At 44.4% G+C, this 21513-nt stretch overlaps 1 protein-coding gene across 2 annotated transcripts in view; it reads left to right on the top strand.

Moving 5' to 3' along the window:
• LOC116941141 (uncharacterized) overlaps positions 1-21513 on the top strand; it is a 134934-nt gene that overhangs the window by 90836 nt on the left and 22585 nt on the right. For both annotated transcript variants that reach the window (XM_076066205.1, XM_076066206.1), the window contains exons 38-55: positions 72-206; positions 1203-1355; positions 2689-2875; positions 5333-5551; positions 7046-7242; positions 7877-8034; positions 9155-9403; positions 9945-10134; positions 10396-10639; positions 10936-11022; positions 11814-11907; positions 12929-13056; positions 15319-15400; positions 15951-16059; positions 17193-17247; positions 17973-18150; positions 18497-18612; positions 19393-19549. In XM_076066205.1, coding sequence (XP_075922320.1) covers positions 72-206; positions 1203-1355; positions 2689-2875; positions 5333-5551; positions 7046-7242; positions 7877-8034; positions 9155-9403; positions 9945-10134; positions 10396-10639; positions 10936-11022; positions 11814-11907; positions 12929-13056; positions 15319-15400; positions 15951-16059; positions 17193-17247; positions 17973-18150; positions 18497-18612; positions 19393-19549 — 2738 coding nt within the window. The remainder of the gene's footprint in view (positions 1-71; positions 207-1202; positions 1356-2688; positions 2876-5332; positions 5552-7045; positions 7243-7876; positions 8035-9154; positions 9404-9944; positions 10135-10395; positions 10640-10935; positions 11023-11813; positions 11908-12928; positions 13057-15318; positions 15401-15950; positions 16060-17192; positions 17248-17972; positions 18151-18496; positions 18613-19392; positions 19550-21513) is intronic.

Raw genomic sequence — 21513 nt, 5'->3', positions numbered from 1 at the left:
TGTGTTTGCGTGTGTGTGTGTGGTGTGTTTGCGTGTGTGTGTGTGGTGTGTTTGCGTGTGTGTGCACGCAGGCGTCCAGTGGAGCAACATGTACCATTCACCCTTGTTTGGGGATGACGTTTCCTTCGCCTACCTGTGCTGGATGCTGATAATTGACACGGCCATATACTTCATCCTGGGCTGGTACATCCGCAACGTCTACCCAGGTCAGTGTGACACTGTGAGCGGCAGAGCGTACAGGCCTCCACCCTCTGTCGGTGTCGTTGGATTTTTAGATTGGTCCACCTGTCCAAATTATATTCCCACGGTCTGTTGCTGTACAATATTTAGGCCGCGTGATCGGCTAAAACTGAGCCTTTAAAATTGGTCCGTTCGGTAATTTCACACACCTATGCTGAAACTTTGCAACACAACTGTGTGCAACGTAGTGTGCATACCACGAGATTATGTGCCATGCTAGGAACTCCAAACAAACGTTAACACGGCAGTGTAGCACCCCACGTGTATATTCAGCATAGTGTATTGCATACGCATTGCAAAACAGTCTATTGCAAGAAATACAATGAGCATAGCAATATCGAGCATTTGGAAAATACAGCATGAACAACACAGTGTATGAAAAAATTAAGTTTAAATTATTGCAGAATGAAGCAAAGCATTACAGCAAACAAATATAACATATTTTAGCACAGTGAAATTAATACAATTATGTAAAACAGGCTGAAATGTCGCACATAAAATACAATTCCAATCTGAAAAGCACCTAAGTCTGATCGTTTGTTACCGCACACTGTTATGAATCCAGTCCATCACAAATGTGCGCTGCACGTAGCAACTCTAAATTCAACATTAATGTTTCATAACGAAACATAAAATACAGTAATATTATAGTGCACGTAATACCAGGTATGGCCCACTGAGCTATATAGCTCTTTTTAGAAGAGATCTGGCCACAAATGATAGCGCAACGAAGTGGCTTATCACATGGAAATTTATAGCAGCCAAATACCCTAAAACGAAAATTTCCAAATATGGAGGGCATAACCGGAGGACCCGGAGAAAAATCCACACAACCACAGGGAGAGAGACACGCAAACTCCAAATATACGGCAGGCGTCGTGGTCGGGATCAAACCCACGACCTCCTGCGTACCAGGCGAGGTAGTTAGCATCTCGTCACCGTGGTGCCTTTTGTGTTTCCAGGGACGTATGGGCTGGCCCGGCCGTTCTACTTCATCTTCACGGTGAGCTATTGGCAGGAGGTTTGTTGCTGCGGATCTCGTCGAAGGCCCATGGGATACCTGGTCAGAAACATGGCTCAAGAGTCATCCGCGGACTCCAAGACGGACGCAAAGGGTAAGAGAATACTTACGGTGCTTAAAGACTGTCAATAATGTTCGACTGGGCCTGCCGTGAATCTCCAGTTGACATGTGTTTGTTCTGCCATTGACTCCTGATGTGTCATATTATAACCTGCCTTATGCATTTGCGGATTTCCATTTCCAGGTCTCACCCTCAAAAAGAGACTTGCAGTCTCAATGTGCTCTCACATGTTTTAAACGGAGGTCATTGATTTAGTTATGACTGAATGTACCAATTCATGGCCTCTTGTCCATCTCCTGATGGGTGAAGGCCTCCCCATACTGTGTCAGTCGTGGGAGTCGTTTGACCATACTTCACCACATGTGTTGTATATCACTCACCGCTGATCTCAACCATGGCCAGGAATCACACTCAGATCACGTGGTTTATAGCACAGAGCACTGAGCGCTGCGCCAGCGCTCTGCCGCAGAATGTTTAAACCTGCTTTTAATGGGTTTTTGTTGCAAATAGTTAAGCACACGTTGTGCTTATGTCATGTCTGCATGGTGTTGGTATCGCTGAACTTGACTCCTGCTGCATCTGAAGGGCAATTCACACCCTCAATCACGATGATTGTTCAATTGGCAAGGTGAGAGCGATTCATAAGTGGTGAGACCATTGATCAGATGTGCCACGCATCACAGTGACCCATTTTCTCTCGAGTCAGGCCCTAAAGTGTGGGCAGTGTTGATTGAATCTGTGTTTGGCGAAGTTATTCTTGCCGTCAAGTTACAATCGATGAGCAGACCACTCTCAACCGTACATCGCTAAAACAGACCGCCTGTTCATTAACTTCTCTTGTATATCCATCATTGTGACTTTAAACTGCTACAAAGTGTTGAACCATCTTGCCACAGCCTACATCATTGACATGCTGCACCTATTGGTACCCTCAAGGTCCCTATGATGTGGGGATGCAGATCTTCCCTGCATTCCCAGGTCGAGGTTCGCTCTATGGGTGACCGAGCTTTTCCCCGTGTAGCACCCCAGGCTACGGAACGCTCTTCCACGAGACATCAGGATCTCTGAGTCTGTGGAAATTTTTATAACAATGCGCCTTGAAACCTATTTCTACGCATCCGCTTATTAAACTCTTAGTTAATTTGGTAAATTATTAAAATCTATTTATTTTATTTTATGCTGAGTGTGTGCTGCTGCTGATCTGTACAGCGCTTTGAGATCCGTGATGAAAGGCGTAATATGAATGTAATGATTATTATCATTACATCACGTCCGCACAACGTGAGAAGTAGTTGTGACTGGTCAGAATAGACCGTGCTTCGGGGGGTGACGGAATGCTCGTGTACATCTCCGCTTGGCGCACCAGATGGCAGTATGAGGCCGCAACTGGAGGCGGTTCCAGCGGACTTGACAGCCGGCGTGTCGCTGCGCTCCCTCACAAAGCAGTACAGCAAGGGAAAGAAGGCTGCTCTCCAGGACCTGAGCTTGGACTTTTATCAGGATCAGATCACCACTCTACTGGGCCACAACGGAGCTGGCAAGACCACAACCATGTGAGTTAAGAGGGCCCGGCTTGCAGGAGTTTTGCTTCTCACGAGGCATCATCCAGAGCATGCTTAGGGCTTACAACACTCTTTAGATAATTCGCTGGTTGATAACCACTAGATTAGTCAAAGTCACATTGGTTTCCCGCTCAATTGAGTATGGCGTGATGCTCTTTGCCCCTTTACAGTCCCGAGCCAGTGTGTCAATTCCACATTCATTTGACGGACGTGAGTCTTCCCACAGGATACCCACTGTTGAATTTGCCCCAAAGTTGACACTCATGTCGTTCATCCCATGAAGGCTCGAGTGGACCCTCAGCTGGGGTTCGAACTCTCGTAACATTCCGATTGCAAACCGCATGCCCTCCCACTGGTGCGAGATGGCCAGTAGTAGACCTTCAAGGCCTGGATTTGTTGTATTTTGTTGCGTTTTCTCTCGAGGTGATACGTTTGCCGCCTATGATAAGCATTTCACCTCCACTAAGAATGCCATTTTAACATGCGTACCACCAATGTCAGGCCTGCAATGAGTGCTGAGTTCATGTGAGTGTGAATTGTTTAACAACAAAAAAACGTGTGAATCTGCGTTAGAATTATATGATAAGTTCTCTATTTAAAGTGGGACTAATTATTGGTTTGATTGCCAATGACATACATTTTTTTGGTTCAGCAGGGGAATTCTGAACAAGTCAAGATTGTTTTGAGTAGTTTCAGATGGACATTTTAGTTATGAAAATTTTCTGGCAACAAAACTGAAACCTTTTTACAAGGATTCATGTCATCTGGTCGAGCACCAATTGGGTCGAGGCTCAAAAGAAAGCCATCCCTTGGTGTGGACCAATCAGTTTCAAGGACAATGCATATATTATCATAGTATGGTTTTTTTTGCATTTTGACTGCAGGTATTGTGGTTAATGCAGACATGAATCCTTGTAAAAGTGTCAGTTTTGTTGCCAGAAAAAAGGGAAAATCCTATTATTACATATTGGCCTAATGATGTAAATTCACGTAACTTATATATGTATACTAATATTTGATTAGTAAAACTATGTTTATAAAATGTAAGCTCACGTTTTATGATGTGACGTTTTTAGGGAAGCTATGTTTCGGCATGTTTATTGTTATTGTAAGTGCAATGTAATGTTATTGGTGAAATGGCATTTCTAGAAAGATGCATTGCCTGTAAACGAATGTTTTCAGCGTGGAATTCCTCAGCTCAGGGCTTTCTAAGCTCCATTCTTTCACTCCACACTCTCCATTCTTCCCGTTAAATTGTCATTTCCATTCGTCTGTCGCCCCTGGAGAGCTTCCCAGTTCCCATTCTCGGAGGGCCCTCTGAAAATCCTTTGGCAAATGATTCTTGCAAAGAGTTTGTCATTCTGGTGACTTTGCAATGAGGGCATTGGGGTCTCTGCTTAGCGATTTAAACATATACATGCAATTGTTCATTAGGAAATGCAAGAATTCGATTATTGATACAAGTGGAGATCTGGGATTGAATCCAGGCAGCTGGTTGTGATTAAACTGGGTTCTCAAAGGTAGTGAGTTAATCACAGACCGGTCACCAATGATCTCAATAATAATATAACATTCTATAACGCTGGAATATTGCAAAGCATTATCAGGGTGCTGGAATAAATCACATTACATTTGGTTCAGCACATAATTTGGCTAAATTCCAGTGCTGAGAATGAAATATAGTTTTTACTGTCATGTGACAAACATTACCCCCTACTGTGCACACCAAAGATTACTTTAAGAGATCTCGGGGGTAGTTCTGTAATATCTGCTTTCATGGGCCATTCTCTAACACGAATGGTTGCACCTCTATGCGAAAGGTGTGAATGGTAAAATCGTATCGTGACTTGATGGTGATAGCACTGTCAGGATAAAACGGGAGGAACATTTGAAAAAAAAAATGAAAAAGCGAAAGTGTAAACCTGCACCGTGGTAGTGTGCGAGCTATGGGAGTTGGAACTCCTGCACAGATCAGTGGAGAAACGCAATGTCTGAGCACAAACGATGACGAAAAAAACCTTAGTTTTTTGGTTTACCTGGTAAGACCCACTCACTTTCAGAAGCCACCTGGCCACAAATGATAGCGCAACGAAGTGGCTTTTCACGTGGACATTTAAAGCAACGTTGATTCTAAATGTGGAGGGAAAAACTGGAGGACCCGGAGAGAAATGCACGCGATCAAGGGGAAGGAGAGACACGCAAACTTCTAGTAAACAGCAGGCGTCAGGTTCAGGATCGAACCCACGACCTTGTGTATACCAGGCAAGGGGAAAACATCTCGCCACCGTGGAGGGTGAACCTGGATGGGCCTAAGGGACTTTAGTAGAGCGGTGCCCACCCCAGAATTGCCTAGTGCCAAGTCTATCACGGGGGGGGGTACATTTTATGCCAGATTCTGTACACCAGGCGAGGTAGTTAACACAACCACCACCACGCGGCTCGCCGCAGGTCGCTGCTGATGGGTCTGTACGAGCCAAGCAGCGGCTCCGTGCACGTGGGCGGGCACGACGCGCGCACGGACATGGCGGAGGTGCGGCGTCAGCTGGGGGTGTGCCTGCAGCGTGACGTCCTCTTCCCGGCCCTCAACGTGCACGAGCACCTGCTCCTCTACGGACGCCTCAAGGCGCTCGACTGGTCACGGCAGCGGTTGCAGCAGGAGGTGGACACGTGAGTCGTCGCGCCGAGGCCGTCGCCCGCCGTGAGAACGAACGTGAATGTGGAGGCGGTGCCGGCGAACTGGGCCGCGCGCACATTTGCACCGTCGTGATCCCGCATTGAAGCCGATTTCGCTTTGCGCAAACCCTGCGGTAATCGCCTAAGTTGGAATTCGCTTCGTTTTGTTGGGATTTTTCTTTATAAAGCAATAGTGCAATCTTGTCAATCATTCAGTATCAGTATTGAAACAATGTTCAATAGCAATAAAACAGCCTTAGGTCATGTGTTAGTCGTTTATTTGCAGTGATTTTGCCATCGCCGCTATTTTCTACAACTTTGGCTATTTTTCTGTCATAATTCTGCTGATAAAGTATATTTTTGCCAAAACATGAATTTGGTCCCAAATCTATTTTATACGGCAGCCTTGCAGAAGAGCCGTGCTCTTCACTTGACAAGTGCGCGTGGCTTAATACTTACATCCAAAACTATTTTTTTTATGTGCAGAGATTAACTTTTGTCAGTTTATTTATCTGTTATCCACAGTGCTGTGCAACAGTCTATGATGAGTTCCTCCGTATTCATGTGTTTAGATAAATCTTGCAGCTAATGCAAATTCTCATCGGATGGATAGTATATGACCTTGTTGTTCAACACAAACCAAAATAATATTATTGATCTGTACATCTTTCTTTGGCATTTATAGAATGTACACATCCCTCATATATTAATTCTTGCCATACTACAACACTGTTCAATTCATAACAACTTCAGAAATTTAAAACAATACCAATCCTTATTATTATTGTTACCAAGACCCATGCGGTTCTTGTTAAGTTGAGAACATTTAAAAATGCAAACTGATATCACTTTTTCTCAACAGCATTCATCCAGGCAGTGGAACCATACAACAAAGCTGGTGGACTATGGGCAATACATTAACAATGAACCGTCCCCAACAGAATTAAAAAACAAAACATTAATTTCCATCTATCATTGGACGTCCTGGGATTGTTTAAGCAATACAAACCCTGCTTAAACACATTGTGCTGGAAAACATCGCTTGAAAAGACCAATTGGTCGACTGACTTAATTATTGCTTCATACCATGTATGGGAACCAGTGTTGCCATGACTGGCAAGTAGGGCGTGTGGGACTGGCAGTCTGGGTTCGATTTCTGGCCACGGCCAGTAGACCACATTGACCACCATGTTAAATTCTTGCCAAACAACCCGCGCAAACTTACACAGCATTGAGGTATCTTCAGCCAGCAGTGCATTGACAAATGGCTGTGAATTATTTGTAATTATTATCATCACTTAATCTCAACACTCTCTTTAAGGTGGAACAGTCGAGCATATCAATGACTTGTATTCCGTGCAGAAATTCTCAGGGCACCCTTAAATTGGCACGACAGAAAAAGCAAGACTTGATCAACATTAAAACCCACACGACACGGTGCGCAGTTAATTCTCATGCGGGTGACATCATATTTGTTCTTGTGCACAGCTTCTTGAATGACCTCGGTCTCTACAACCACAAAGACAAGCTCGTGGGGACACTGTCGGGAGGCATGAAGCGCAAGCTTTCTATCGCCATCGCCTTCATCGGGGGCTCGACCACGGTCATTCTGGACGAGCCCACGAGCGGCGTGGACCCCTGCTCTCGACGCAGCATCTGGAACCTCATCCTCAAGCACAGGGCTGGTGAGGGACGACGCGCCACGAGCGTGCTCGCGACGCGCTCACGTGCACCTTAGCGCCGCTAAACCGTGAGAAGAGCGGGCATGAGCCAGGGGAGAATGCAGGGTTCGCCGCTCAGATACGAGTGCGGATTTGAGATGAGCATGGAGAGGGGGGTGGGTTGCTGCTGGCAAGCCCAACGCAGAGCGTGGGAGTCACGCGCCGATATAACAACTTAACGGCTTCTGAGCCGTATGTATGTACGTATGTTGAACTTCTTTCGCGACATATGTCGCCAACTGTGGAAGGTTTTGGCAGGGCTTGAGGTTACTTATAATTTCATGACGGCATAAAATTGTAAATATACTCGATTCAAGCATCTCGACCACATTAACAATCACAAATGTGGAGGCTCAGTGTGGATGATTTCACCTTTCTCTGTAGCCCACTCTCTATGATAATTAATTTTCATGTGTGTTTGTTGAATAGCCAACCGTGTTAATCGTACGTCGGATGAAAAACTGATGACGTACGCGTACGTCATCGGATTGGGAACGGGTTAATAGGTGCTCGCCGACAGCATCACCGTCACGGTCCACGAGGCTAACCGTGCGATCCTCGTGTCGGTGTATGCGTGCGCGTGTGTGTGAACGTTCAGGCCGCACCATCATCCTGTCCACGCACCACCTGGACGAGGCGGAGGTGCTGAGCGACCGCATCGCCGTTCTGGAGCACGGGAAGCTGCGGTGCTGCGGGAGTCCCCAGTACCTGAAGGAGATTTATGGGCAGGGCCTGACGCTGACCCTCACCAAGAAGGTTCGGGTTCAATCCCAATGCTGAAAGATTACCTGCAGATGACTCAATAGGGATCACACGCAGCAGCAGAATTGTCCCACTACTGTGACATAATTTGGCAGGACCCTCCCGAAAAAGAGTATTGAGACTCAACGAGGCGTTCCTTGGTAAACAAGCGTAGCGATAATAACAATAATAATAACTTGTGGCTTGGTACGAGGTTTGCCCCAATATTATTTTTCACAATAAGATATAATGCTCATTTAAGTTTTCCGAAATGATGGTCTTCACGATATGTTTCCCTTAACATTTTCTATAATTAGAATAAAAAAATTGGCAAAAAATGTTACGTGGACCACAATATAAATTTTACTTGGATTCTACAATATTCAAATAATATTATTCGTACCGTATATATATTCGCAAGCTAAAACTGGTCTAAATGAGAATTTGAGGGGCATGAAAGTCTGTTATAGCGTGCAAGAGACAAATGAGGAGAAACCACAGTTGACAGGAGAAGTTTGAAAAAAATCCCTAGATCACATATTAAAGCCACCATAGATAGAGCGTACATATAAATCCATCATTAACCCACCGCCACCCAACACAGCCAATTAGTAAGGTTTGTCACGTAAATAAAACGTGCCAGTTAGTTACTACTTCAGCACACCAGTGTGTTAAACATACAACTTTTACAATTTGAGCACGACGTTTCGCTGGTGATTACAACCAGCTTTGTCAGGCGATAGCCAGAATTGTGAAGAAGTCTTCCTGTTTCTGTCCTAAATGAAGTGAAGGTGATGCCATCACTGTGTGTCGATCAGGTGCAAAGACCAGCGGGGGGTTCATAATGTCGTCATATGAATTACAATGGATTAGTTTAAAAGTGTTTGGTATTACCTTTGAATCTCTGCATCTTTGGAGGATAATATTGGTCGCGAAAGCCTACGTGTTAAACTCACCATAGATAAAGGCTGAGGGTGTAGCACTAATAAATCGGGTGACTCGACCCTACTTTGTACGGATCAAGCGACAGTAGTGGTGGTGGTGGTGGTGGTGATCACGATGATGGCTGGGTTGACCCCACCGTCATGCGTCTTCCGGCTCGCGTCTCACACCTCCTGCCGTCTGCCTTTCGCAGAGCGTCACGCTCGGCTCGAGGCCCCCCTTCGACCCGGAGCGCGTGGTGTCGCTGGTGCGCTCGGGGGTGGCGGGAGCCGTGCTCAAGAGCGGCGAGGACAGCTCGGGCAACCGCAATGCGGACATGGTGTTCCTGCTTCCCGCGCACTCGCAGAACGTGCTCGGCCAGAGCTTCCTCGTCACACTGGAGGAGAACATGGAGGAGTTGGGACTCTCTGGCTATGCCATCTCTGACACCACGCTTGAGGAGGTGTGTGAGTGCGTGCACGTGCCTGCGTCAGCAGCGAGTGATGTCTGAACCTGCCCTGGGTTGCTCAGCCTCAGCTCGATACTTCACTCCGACCTCGGCAGCCTCTCTGCTGACAAAGGCAACCCAGTGTGGTCCTGGTCTGTACAGTTGCTCGCAAACAGCATGCCATGCTGGTTATCGCTGTGGGTGTATTTACCATAAGAAATAAACACGCCATTTGACTGCACAGTCAACGTTAAGGCTCCCCTGACGTCATTTGAAATGCGCAGACCATTTTGTGCTGGCCTAATGGATCAAATTTGGCAAATTCCAAAAATGACCCACAAATTACTCAATTAAGTTTACACATCACAACATCGACCCGAGTGTGAAACTACCGCAGACTATGAAATACGATGCATTTGTGACAGCCCTGCGCTTATAAGCATGACGTGAATACCAAACGTACTCTATTTGTCACTATTATTGTTATTCACTCTTAAGCTACACATTTCAATCGTATCTGTAACTGCTGCTGCTTGCTTCTTGTGGGTTCTTGCAGGTCTTTCTCAAGCTGGTGCAGGAGGCTGAAGACCAAAGGCTGAAGGACATCACCAACAAATCGCCCGAGGCCGAATCCGGCTCCATAAACTCCGAGACAGCTGCGCCGCCTGATCACACGAGCCCGGCCGCCTCTGACACCAGTGACACTGTCAGCCTGGAGAGCGAAGGAAGCAGTCAAGACAGTTACGGTAAGGACGTACGTGTGTATGTTGAACTTCTTTCGCACCGTACGTAGCCAACCGTGCTAATCGGAGGTGCGGGGGAGGAAACAACGAACTGAACACTAAAAATAACTTCTAAGGAAAATAGTAATTTCAATCGAGATTTTAAAGTGCACAGCTCCAGTGGCTTCCTAAATATTGGAAGGTAAGAGAATGTTCCGGACGGCCGCGGAAGCGCACCGGAAAGCGCTTCTTCGATCCTCTGCCTCTCCTCTCTTTGGCGCACAGAAAAGCACCTGGTGAAGAAGGAGCGGGTGACTGGCATCCACCTCTTGGTGCGCAAGACCCAGGCCCTGATCTACAAGCGGTTTCACCACTGGAGGCGCGACGTCAAAGGGGCAGCTGCTCAAATCGTGCTGCCCGTGATCCTCGTGGCGCTCGCCATGGCATTTGCCAGCATGGAACCCGGTGTCCCGGAATACCCGAGCCTTCATCTCCAGCCGAGCCTCTACAGCAGTGCTTCCTTCTTCAGGTGCGCGACTGTTGCTTGCGTCAAACGACGACGACATCGTCGTCATCGTTGTCGTCAGCAGCGGCAGAATCGGCATCATCAGCAGTGGCGATACCGTATTATTCTCATTATAATCATTATCAGCAGCGACAGCAGTAACAGTATCAGAATCTAATAATTATTATTATACCTCTTCTCCATTGCCCATTCTCTTCCTATTCCCTCTCCCCGCAGGAAAATACCTTGTAAATATTGAATTAAACTCTGCGTGATGTGTATGTGTCTCATGAATGTTTTTTTTTGTTCGTGCATCACAGCTTGCACAACAGCTCAAGTGCATCGGCCAGCTCTCTCGCCTCGACGCTCATGAAGCGTGCCGCGTGCCTGGACCAGCCTCCGTCCAGGTGAGATAGCAGTCCGGGCCGAAATGTCGTTCTTCTGCTTCTCTTGCTCGGTAGTTTAACTTCTTGGTCGCACTTGTGTGAGGTTCTTGGGATCCAGAGGAAATTATGAGGAATTCAAGTGCCAACATTTTGTACCCATCCGGATAGCTTAACAGTTTAATTGTTTGTGTACAAACCACTTCATACACGAATATGTGAAATATGTCTCAAATCTTCAGGAAGTCGTATCTCCATATCTGCCACATCTCCTGCATCCACCTTCATGCATTCATCACACTCCAGCGCAACAATCACATCTGTCTCATCTACAGCCTCTGTAAAGTATTGGGGAGATCACATCTCCCCAAAGTATTGGGGAGATCACATCTCCCCAATACTTTAGATCCTCCATTGGCTCCAATGATAATTCTCCAGATCAATTTGAAGATGACACCATCTACGTAGGGTGCGAAAGAAGCTCAACATACATACATCTTCAAGTTGCATCATGAGATCTCCCCCCCCCCCCGCCTCTCATCTCACTCTATGCTTGGGCAGCTAAGGCTTTGTCAGTGGGAGGTCGCTCATTCTCCTCTGCTGCCCCCAGGGTCATGAACTCCCTACTAACCCCCAGTTCAAGTCCAGGTTCAAGACCTTCCTTTTGCATCTGCCTATGGCCAACTGCCTCTTCTCTGTAGAGTCAATATCCCCGGTGTTTCTTTGCAGCATCAGCAGATGTTCCTGCATCTAGATGGTGTTTTATAGCTATGACTGTCATGGAGTATGTGATGTATGCACATTTATATTTTTAGGAACAACTCCTGCTGGACAAATAGCCCTCCCACACCTTGGTTTCCTTCTGTCAGAGGCGACGAATCCTCCTGCAGCTGTACGTCCTGCAAAGAGGTACGTGCTTTGATGTTCTCTGACACGAGTGTATGATGTATTCTGACCACTGTGTGTAGTGTAGCGTTTAAAGAAAGCACCCAGATAAACATAATAACCGTTTATGCCGGGGCATCTCAGAGTACTTTACACCCAATAAGAAACTTACATCACATCTCAGACATTTGAAAGGGCACCCCCCAGAGGCAGCTGTCCCTGCACAGCACAAGGTGAGTGGGTGCCTGGCCTGTGAGCAGGCATTAATACAGCGGTAGCTGGAGATAATTGTTGTGTGTAATCTCAATTGAGTATTTTGCGGGACCTTTAAAAAAAAAACTAATCAAGGTTGAACCATGACGACGACACACAATGACCGACTCATTTTATAAGTCCCGGGATCTTTAATAGTCCCCGTGAAGCGAACACCAAGTACCTTTATGGTGAACGCACCCGCAGTAATAATCAGGGAGGCCTGCCCATTTCGAGCTGTGAACCTCTGACACCAGCGGGGAATGCACCTACTGGTGGGCCATGTCACTGCCCCAAAATGTTTTACATGAAGCCTCACTATCTGAAGAGATGTGGTATGCTAGGTGAGGTGAGGTGTATTGCGGGCATCGTGAGATTCTCAGTGGAGGTGAGTCTTGCATAAGGTTAGAGGTGAGATATATTAATAAGATGAACGTGAGCAATCGATGAATCAACCGTGTTTTTAAGTGGGCTGAACCCACAGAGACAATGCCATGGGTAAAGGGTATTGAGAGATTGAAGAGAGGAATATTCAATTCAGAAAAACAACATGTATGTGAAAGAAAAATGCTTATAAAGTGGCATGAATGTATATATATATGGCAATGTATAAAGTACGATGGAAAAAATGAAGCAGCTTTCTCAGGAGGTTTTGATAAAGATGCTTTGTAGATACTGTAAATGAATAATGCTTAATTATTTCAAGCTGAACAACGAGTTCCTTTAAGAAATGGAGTGGCATGAAGGATGCCATTTTTTTCTATCTAACATTTTTCATGTTTGTACCCAACAGTTATGCTCAGCTGTGCAGGATATGCCATCCTACATGAACGTCAACCCACAATTGCAGATATTCAACCTAAGTGGCGAAGATGTGGAGGAATACCTGATGGGTACCACTTGCCAATACTTGCTCAAGAGGTGAATGTTTATTGCCATTGTGTAACAGATTATACGTTCCTCTTGTCATTATTTAGGAGCTTATTTTCCGAGTAAAGAACATTGAGCCACACAGCTCTCCCTCAAGGACGATCTAGGATATCGTTGGGTGTAAATCGAGGCAGAGAGTGAGTTATAGTCTTGGTTTCAAGTTTCATTTATTAGGTATAGCCCTGTGAGCCATGCGGCTCTTAAGTCGGGTGCAACCGCAACAAACAAAATTTGAACACAGAACATCCTAAAAGCGACAACGCGTAACAGAAACATCCTGGAATAAACCCGCAAATATTCCACACACAAAAAAACTTATTAAAACGCTGTGTGCAAAAATCAATGTGGTGCAAGCCAACAACAACAACCATAAGACAATTTAGATTAACCATATGTTTCGAATCACAAAAATAAAGCTATAAAAACATTGTAACAACAGCAATCATAGGAACTGTGATTTTAAATTTAACAATAAACGATATACATAACACGTATGACAAAAAACTGCAGCCATAATAGCTGTGGTCCCAACGCTGCTGCATAGGTGGAGTGCCACAAGTAAAGTGTGTATAGGTTTGTGGGCACGTGCCGTGTGCTTATGTGTGTGCAAGTCGAGTACAAGTCTCGTGCTGCTGCTGCTGCTGCTCAAATGAGCCGGCGAGCAATAGTGGTGGCGCTCACGTATGTTGGCAGCCCTGAGCCAATGGTGGAAATTTCACATTATACTGGCAGGGCAGAGTGTATCCATTTGACGAACACTTTTGACATCCTACAAAGTGGATCTTGTTTTAGCTACCCTGGCAAGATGAGCCAACCTCTGATCACAATGTGAACTCGGCGCAATTTTCCGTCTCTTCGTTGAGCACTTTAACCAGTGCAATGCGGCCACATATACACACTCCAATACATTGCAAAACATCACCATGCGCGCATTTACTCACATACCACCCAGTGATCACAACGGGAATTATAACTGTGCACCCATGCTCATGCAAGCGTGCATACTCGCGCACTGAAGTGTGCACTTTCATCGACACACAGGGATGTGCAGGCACATATATTCGCTGTATATTCTTGTGCACATGCAGAGGGAAACACAGATGGAGATCTTTGTTTCCCGTGTACCTTAAATTAGTTTTAGGTGCGCCTGTGAGCAACGATGCACCATTTTAATATTTAGGCAAACTCATCTTAAATTTAAATACTTTACCGCCGTCATAATTTATGTCATAGCTAAAACAAACGTGCAATAACATAACATTTTGAACAATGGCCCTTATTTAAAACAGTCTGTAAAAAGGATCATGGTTAATGTTTTGGTAGATTTGGAGAACAGTTATTTTTTTATTATGGTAAAAAAACGTGTCGTTTTGTGTAAAAATATATGTGATGTGCTGATGCAATTTCTTAAGGGCATCTAAAACATACAATTTGGTCTAAAAGCATAGCTTACCAATCTGTTACGTCATACCAATGAAGTGTACATTTGAAGCTTAGTCATGCACGGCTTGATCTGTGTGCTTGTCTGTGTCCACTGAAGTTGTACATTCCAGCAAAATAACAATCACCTGTCGCAAGCTACCTCAATTTGTGCTTACAGGAAAATGAAGCTGCCATTATTAATACGGGAGTCTGTGTTTTATTTATTAAACTAAATATTAAACACGTGTAGTGTATTGCAAGACAAGAGGCTTTTTTTTTTGCTAAAATCCAGAAAAAACGGTGAGAAATGAGTCAAGTGTGCCCCTTCAAATTGCGTGCAACCATCGTGTTAACACGAGCACTTGACTCGGGTTCAGCTCGATTTACAATCCTGCAGCCTCTCCAACCTCCACACCCTTGACTCAAAGACCCGCACATTGACCGTAGTCTTAATATAGATTGCTGTCCAGCAGCTAAATAAAAAATAATCAGAAGTATTTCTGTCTTGGCATCAACCTCCGGGACGGTTCTCTGGTGCAGATGACCTGTCCGATTTCACTGGGAATTTTTTTTAACTGAAGCGTTATTTTCTATCTCGCAATTCATTATAATTCATTATTTTCAAGCATTTACATTTTGCGATAGCTCACGAACATTGTGCTATTTATTACCCCCTGTCAAATTGATGTTCCTCGCTGGTAAAAATGCTTTGTTGAAAAATTAATCATTCAACCAACCAAATAAGATACATTTCTGGGCAAGTCATCCACATTATTTGTGATAACATATCACCATTTAATTAAGTAAAAAATTATTATTGCCTTTTTACAGATATGGTGGCTGGAGCTTTGGATTGCCTCACAGTACAACATCTGATCTTGAAGTTGTGCCAGATAACAGGACGCTCACCAAGGTGAGTGCAGTGACTCACAGCTGCCAATTAAAATTGAATAAAATCATAGATTATTCCTTCAAGTATGGCAAAACCATATGAAGGTTAATTACAAGCAAACGATTTTGTCAGTGTTATTGAAACAGCATTTATATTTTACAAAATATCGTTTGTAGGAAATCTAAATGTAAAAAAATATATACATGTGTATAAGGATGCTGCCTTGGTATCATGATAAGCACTCGGGATCTTCTGGCACAGCAATTAAAACAATGGGCACGTTTTTTAAATCTCTCCGCCACAGTCCATCCCGTGCTATAATTTGTTACTCAGTCGATCAGCAGCTCACACGTGGTGGCGTGAAGTGTGGGTACTCCCATCTCTTGCGAGACATCTGGCCAGCGTGAAAGCAGAGACCTAATACCCTCTAAAGGGGCAGTGTGAGAAATACATTGCAAATCTGCACCTTTATCTTTAAGTTCTGCTTGCTTATCAATGAAGAGCATTGCTGCGTACTCTTTTGCAGTTGCACATAGTTTCAAGAGTCCAATGTTTCTGCACTGTCGTACAGGTGTGGTACAACCCCGAGGGCTACCATGCCCTCCCGGCCTACGTTAACAGCTTCAACAACCTCCTTCTGTGGGACAACCTTCCCGACGGAGAGCACCCCGGCGATTACAGTGCGGTTCACTTCCCACTAACACTCTTTTTCTTTGTAAGCTCAAAAAATGCCTGGCGACCAGCAACGAACAGCGGCATCGTAAAGGTTTAATGGATAAGATTCAATATGTTTCTTGCCTTGAGCACGGTTGTAGAAAGTATCGACGATCGAAGGGGATTTCAAAGTCAAACAAAGCATAAAGACAACTGTTTTGACTGGCAGCGTGATGGTTTGGGTGGGCCCGTGGGTGGGTTAGTGGGTAAGTGGGTGGGTTAGTGGGTTGGTGGGTGTGTTAGTGGGTGGGTAAGTGGGTTGGTGGATGTGTTAGTGGGTCAGTGGGTGGGTCAGTGGGTCAGTGGGTGGGTTCGTAGGCTAGTGGGTGGGTTAGTGGGTGGGTCAGTGGGGGGGTTAGTAGGTCGGTGGGTGGGTTAGTGGGTCGGTGGGTGGGTTAGTGGGTGGGTTAATGGGTCAGTGGGTGGGTTAGTGGGTCAGTGGGTGGGTTGATGGGTGGGTTGTTTTGCTGCACTCTGAACACAGGATGAATTACATGAGACGGTCAGTCTCAACATAAGTGAAGGAATTAAGGGGTGAAGTTCATAAGAATGGTAACCATTGTATTAGCGATAGAAGAGTGAGTGATGAGGAGGCTACTGACTGCTGTCTGAGGTAGGGGATAATCATTGGTCAAATTATCTGTGCATTTAGCCTGCAATTCAACATTATGCTTATCACATCTTCATTCATCATCATCATCATCAATCAGTCACTGATGCTGCCACAATCAACTCCTTTGCATTTTAGTAGTTTGACCTAGAGGCATCATACCAACTCTTATTGAGGACCTCTGCCCCAGCCTTAATTCACAAAGAAACACTGTAGTAATTGTATGTGTTGGCACTGTTAAAATGTTTGATTGGATTTGAATCTAAAACAATAAACACATTGTCACTTACATGAAGCAGCAGGAACTACACTTTATTTAATAATTGTAAAAAATAATAATAAACGCGCTTTGGCTTCAACAGCCATTCTTCAAGTCGACATTCACAAATTGTGCCACAAGCTATTAATATAAAAATGGCGTGATTTTTATGAATACAATTGTCAACTGAGAGTGGTTGGAAAGCTAACATTGCATGTTTCTTGTTGAAGGGATATCTGTGAACAGCAAACCATATGCGGGCCAACAACTCAGTCAGGATATGATGTAAGTTGCCCATTGAAAAAAAAGTGTCACGTGCGAGAGACACACACCACACATTCGACTTTCCATAACGCCTGTTTGGGCCAAGTCTAATTTTAAGCAGGCACCTACGTTTTAAAAATGAAAATGGCAAATCCTTTATGAGATGATTGTGTGACAAATGCCAAGGCCACCTGTTTTTGTCTTGACAGGCATATTTATAAAATTGCAAAGTTGTGAAAATAATACTTTAAAAAACAAGCGATAACATTTGTGCGAAATCCAGAGTAGTGTTTCCTTCGTTGTGAAAATAATACTTTAAAAAAAGCGATAGGATTCGTGCGAAATCCAGAGTAGTGGTTCCTTCGGTTATAATGGTCCCTGCCATAAAACTGTGGAGTTTCCACAATTTACACAAACACTACCAGATTGAATGAGTTTAAGGAATCCCGAACAGTAATGCGTTGCATTGTCAAGTCGAGCGAACACAAAAGCATGGATCAGTCTCTCTTAAGTGATTTGGTTGCAGGAATCAACGCAGCTGGGCAATATTTCTAAGGTGGAATAATTAAGTTCTAACCACCCCTAGATACACATGCCTCGAAGGACAGGGTCTGGTCAAACTGAACACCAAAAATAGGATGAAAGTGAACGTTCATGAATCGGTGACTGAGGTCGTTTGACTTTGGGCAATGGAAGGTCACGAGCCACATTCTAATGGTTGCCGACGCGCGATCGCGTCCCTTCAGTCTGCAGAACCTGGGCGACACGGGTGTGGCCATCTGTATCCTGCTGGGCTTCTCCATCCTCACGGGCAGCTTCGCCACGGCCGTCGTGCGCGAGCGGATCACGGGCTCCAAGCGCCTGCAGCAGATTTCTGGTGTATCCCCGACCTTCTACTGGGCCGTCAACTTCACTTACGACATGGTGCGTGCGTAAACCAAGTCGCCTCCTCAACTCGCCTAAACGGGTCTCGAGTACTCGTCACTTGGGGCCTGCGATTCCAGACTGGGCGTGTGTCGCATTGCTCGCAATATGCGCGTCTCTGTGGAGGTGGCCTGGTGCCTGCGGAGGCCGTAGCGCGGAGCTGGCATTGCTGATACCTGGCCACAAATGATAGCTCAACGAAGTGGCTCATCACCTAGACATTTATGGCAGCCAAACTATCTAAATTACGATCAACACTTGCGTAATTAAATTAAGATCAACACTTACATAATTCATAACAGATCGAGATGTGAGATTTACCCCTGGTTTGTCTTTCTGCTGACAGGTGAGCTACACAGTGACCACGGGCCTGTGCATCGCAGTGATAGCGGCCTTCCATCTTCCTGCCTACACAGACAACAGCAACCTGGGAGCCGTCTCTCTCCTACTCATTCTCTTCGGGTAAGGGCATGAAAGTTGAAATGTTTCAAGAATGCTGACTGGAAAGTGAACACTTCTTCATTCTCCCGTGCCTTGCAAATTCCATGCAATGCCTCCCAAACTGACTGCATAAAACAGCAATGCTCTCATACCATGAATCTTGAAAGACATTTTTCTTACAAATATCACCCCCATCTGTTCACATGAGATGGATTCATTCCGGCCTTTATTTTTGTGTCTGCCAATTAAATGAAATTTAGTTCTGAACATATGGAAGTTCTGTGCAATGCTCATAGCTTGCGTCCCTCGTTATCGATGTCAAGACGGTGACGTGGCAGCGCCACGTTGTCCTGGTCCCACTGAAGTCGGAGCTTCGTGTCCAAACGGCCAGCTATGGCTGTGGCTCCTCCTCAGTTCCTTGGGACAGGGTTTCAGCTGGTGGCTACCGGTAGCTGATCCAAGTTAGAGCTCACCACCATTCACCATGAACACTGCCTTATGCCATAGAAACACAGGCATGCAATCGACCAGCAGTGTATAGACAATGGTCCTTCTTGAGTCTTCAGTTATTTTTTGTTTTCATTATGCTTGTTCATCACTGCGAATGCTGTCCCTTTCCTGTATGATTCAAAACTGCCTTGGAACCTCATCGGATTCACGTCTAATCTCCTTCCACAAAGTTGAATTCATACACAGTTTATACCTTGGTGGTGGTGGTGGATTCGTAGCTGTTTGTACAAGCCGCGTGATGTGCAAAGTGTGAACCCTCCGGCGTCTGGTCCGTTGTGTCGGCGTGAGCAGCTTCGCATCCCTCCCGTGGATGTACCTAATATCCGGCGTCTTCTCTGAGGAGGAGATGGCCTTCGTCACCTACATCTCCATCAACATAATTTTGGGCGTCAGCACGATCATCTCCACCTTCCTCGTGAACTTCCTCTACTTGAGTTCTGACTCACAGGTGAGTTTTTTTTTCCTGCCGTTTGTTTCATTCCGCGATTTTGTGTTCGAGTGCCCGCAGCATCTTGCAAAATTGCCTCAGGTCATTAGTGCCAAAGTAGACGCAGTGTTAATGCACAGTTCCAAGTGGCTTCAAGCTCGAATAAAAAATTAGGAAATGTGTATCTCCACTGGTGGTGCTGAGCCACAGGTGGAAATTCCACGTTTCTATAGTGGGAGCCAGTTTAACTTTAGAACCACGGATGAATGTGTAATTGTTTTCGTTCACTTTGGAGGATAAAGGGCTGAATCTACCCCCATAACACGAATCAAGCACTCTGCCACAGCGACTTTTGGATTCGTTTGACTATTATCGGCATAACAACAATTAATTTTGTCGTCATGTTTATCTTGATTACTTCTCGACATGTTTTCTATTTTAGTCTAGCAATGTGAAAACATAGCTTTACCATTTTTTTTATCTCAGGAATGTCTTGCAAGTGTACATTGTGTATCGTTGCTGAACTTCATTTTATTTGTGTTGCTTGCATAATTTTGCTGACATCCCACGTCACTGTTGAATATGAGACTGGTCTATTTTTTTGGGTTCTTACCTGGTTAAACAAAATAAACTCGAAGCTTGAACTTGGGTTCTCATTAATAAAAGAAGGCATTTGATGTATTATTACTAGCCATCCATAATTTCCATCATTATCTTCCACAGTTATTGTTATGACCAATTTCAGCACTATCACATTTATGGTATTTACAATGTTATCAACTGTCATTGTAATTATTTTCACAGGGAATATCGGGATAACCTTCAAAAATATTAATGTGTGATGAGCTCTGAGAGGATTGTACTGTAGTGAGCAGGCTATGCAATGTACTCTTAGGCAAAACATATTGATACCATCATTACGTTATTTGATAAGCTATAAATGTGTGTTGTAAAGGCTAAGTTAAATCACAAATGTTATGTCAAGTTAAAAACCAATGACCTATTCTGCACAGCAAGTGCAACAATGGTTGTGTTTGCTGGATAAATATAGAGTTCTGTGTTCTATTGGAATGGAGCATTTTTTTAAATAAATGATTACAAACGTTTAATTTGAATATTACCATAAGCACAACAAATATTTCACTAAACCCCCTTTGCCAAAATCTTGTGTGTCATGCAGTCATGAAGTGTAGCTTAGAAGACACAAACCTCATTTCTTTACTTCAGTGACTCAATGGGGATTGTGACAGGCTCATTATCTATGTTATGGAATAGAATATTTTTACACAAAATATAGAATAATAATTTGCCGTAGGAATGTGTAATCTCCAAAACTAGCTCAGGGCCATGAATAGAAACAAACGTTGGAGCGACTTAACTTTAATAGCGTATTTAAGTTTACATTTTAATTTCCTACTATTTATACCTCCATCAGCTTAATGCTATATTTCACCCTGGCATAACCGCAGTATGTCAAAAAACACCACACTCATTATTAAACGGACACGAACATGGTTGCCGATACGACCTAACACTAACTCTTAGATCTTGACTTAAAGCATTCGTGACTGCAGGAATTCATATTCTTTGGGTCTTTCGGTAAAGTCACGTGGATAGGTAAAACATTTTTTATATTCTTGGTTCTTTCGGTAAAGTCACGTAGAAGGGAAACAATCAAATAATAAAAATATAAAACTTTTTTTTAATTAAATTTTATTTAATTGTTTCCCTTCTACGTGACTTTACCAAAAGAACAAAGAATATGAATCCCTGCAGTCACGAAAGCTTTAAATCAAAACATTTTTTATTTTGTTATTTTCTTTGAACCTATCTACATGACTTTACCGAAAGACCCAAAGAATACTAACTCTTAGCTTAATGTCCGAGTTGTTTTTTCTTCAAATATACATGCTTTATATATCTGGCAAGAGCTAACAATCCGCATGTACATACAGTACCATACTGTTGTTTGTGTATGCGATTGT

This window comes from Petromyzon marinus, chromosome 10 (assembly GCF_048934315.1).
Source record: "Petromyzon marinus isolate PM22_M1 ecotype Great Lakes invasive population chromosome 10, UKy_Petmar_22M1.pri1.0, whole genome shotgun sequence".
Taxonomy (NCBI): domain Eukaryota; kingdom Metazoa; phylum Chordata; class Hyperoartia; order Petromyzontiformes; family Petromyzontidae; genus Petromyzon; species Petromyzon marinus.
Note: the sequence above shows the minus strand (reverse complement) of the source record. Positions and strands in the feature narration are given on the sequence as shown.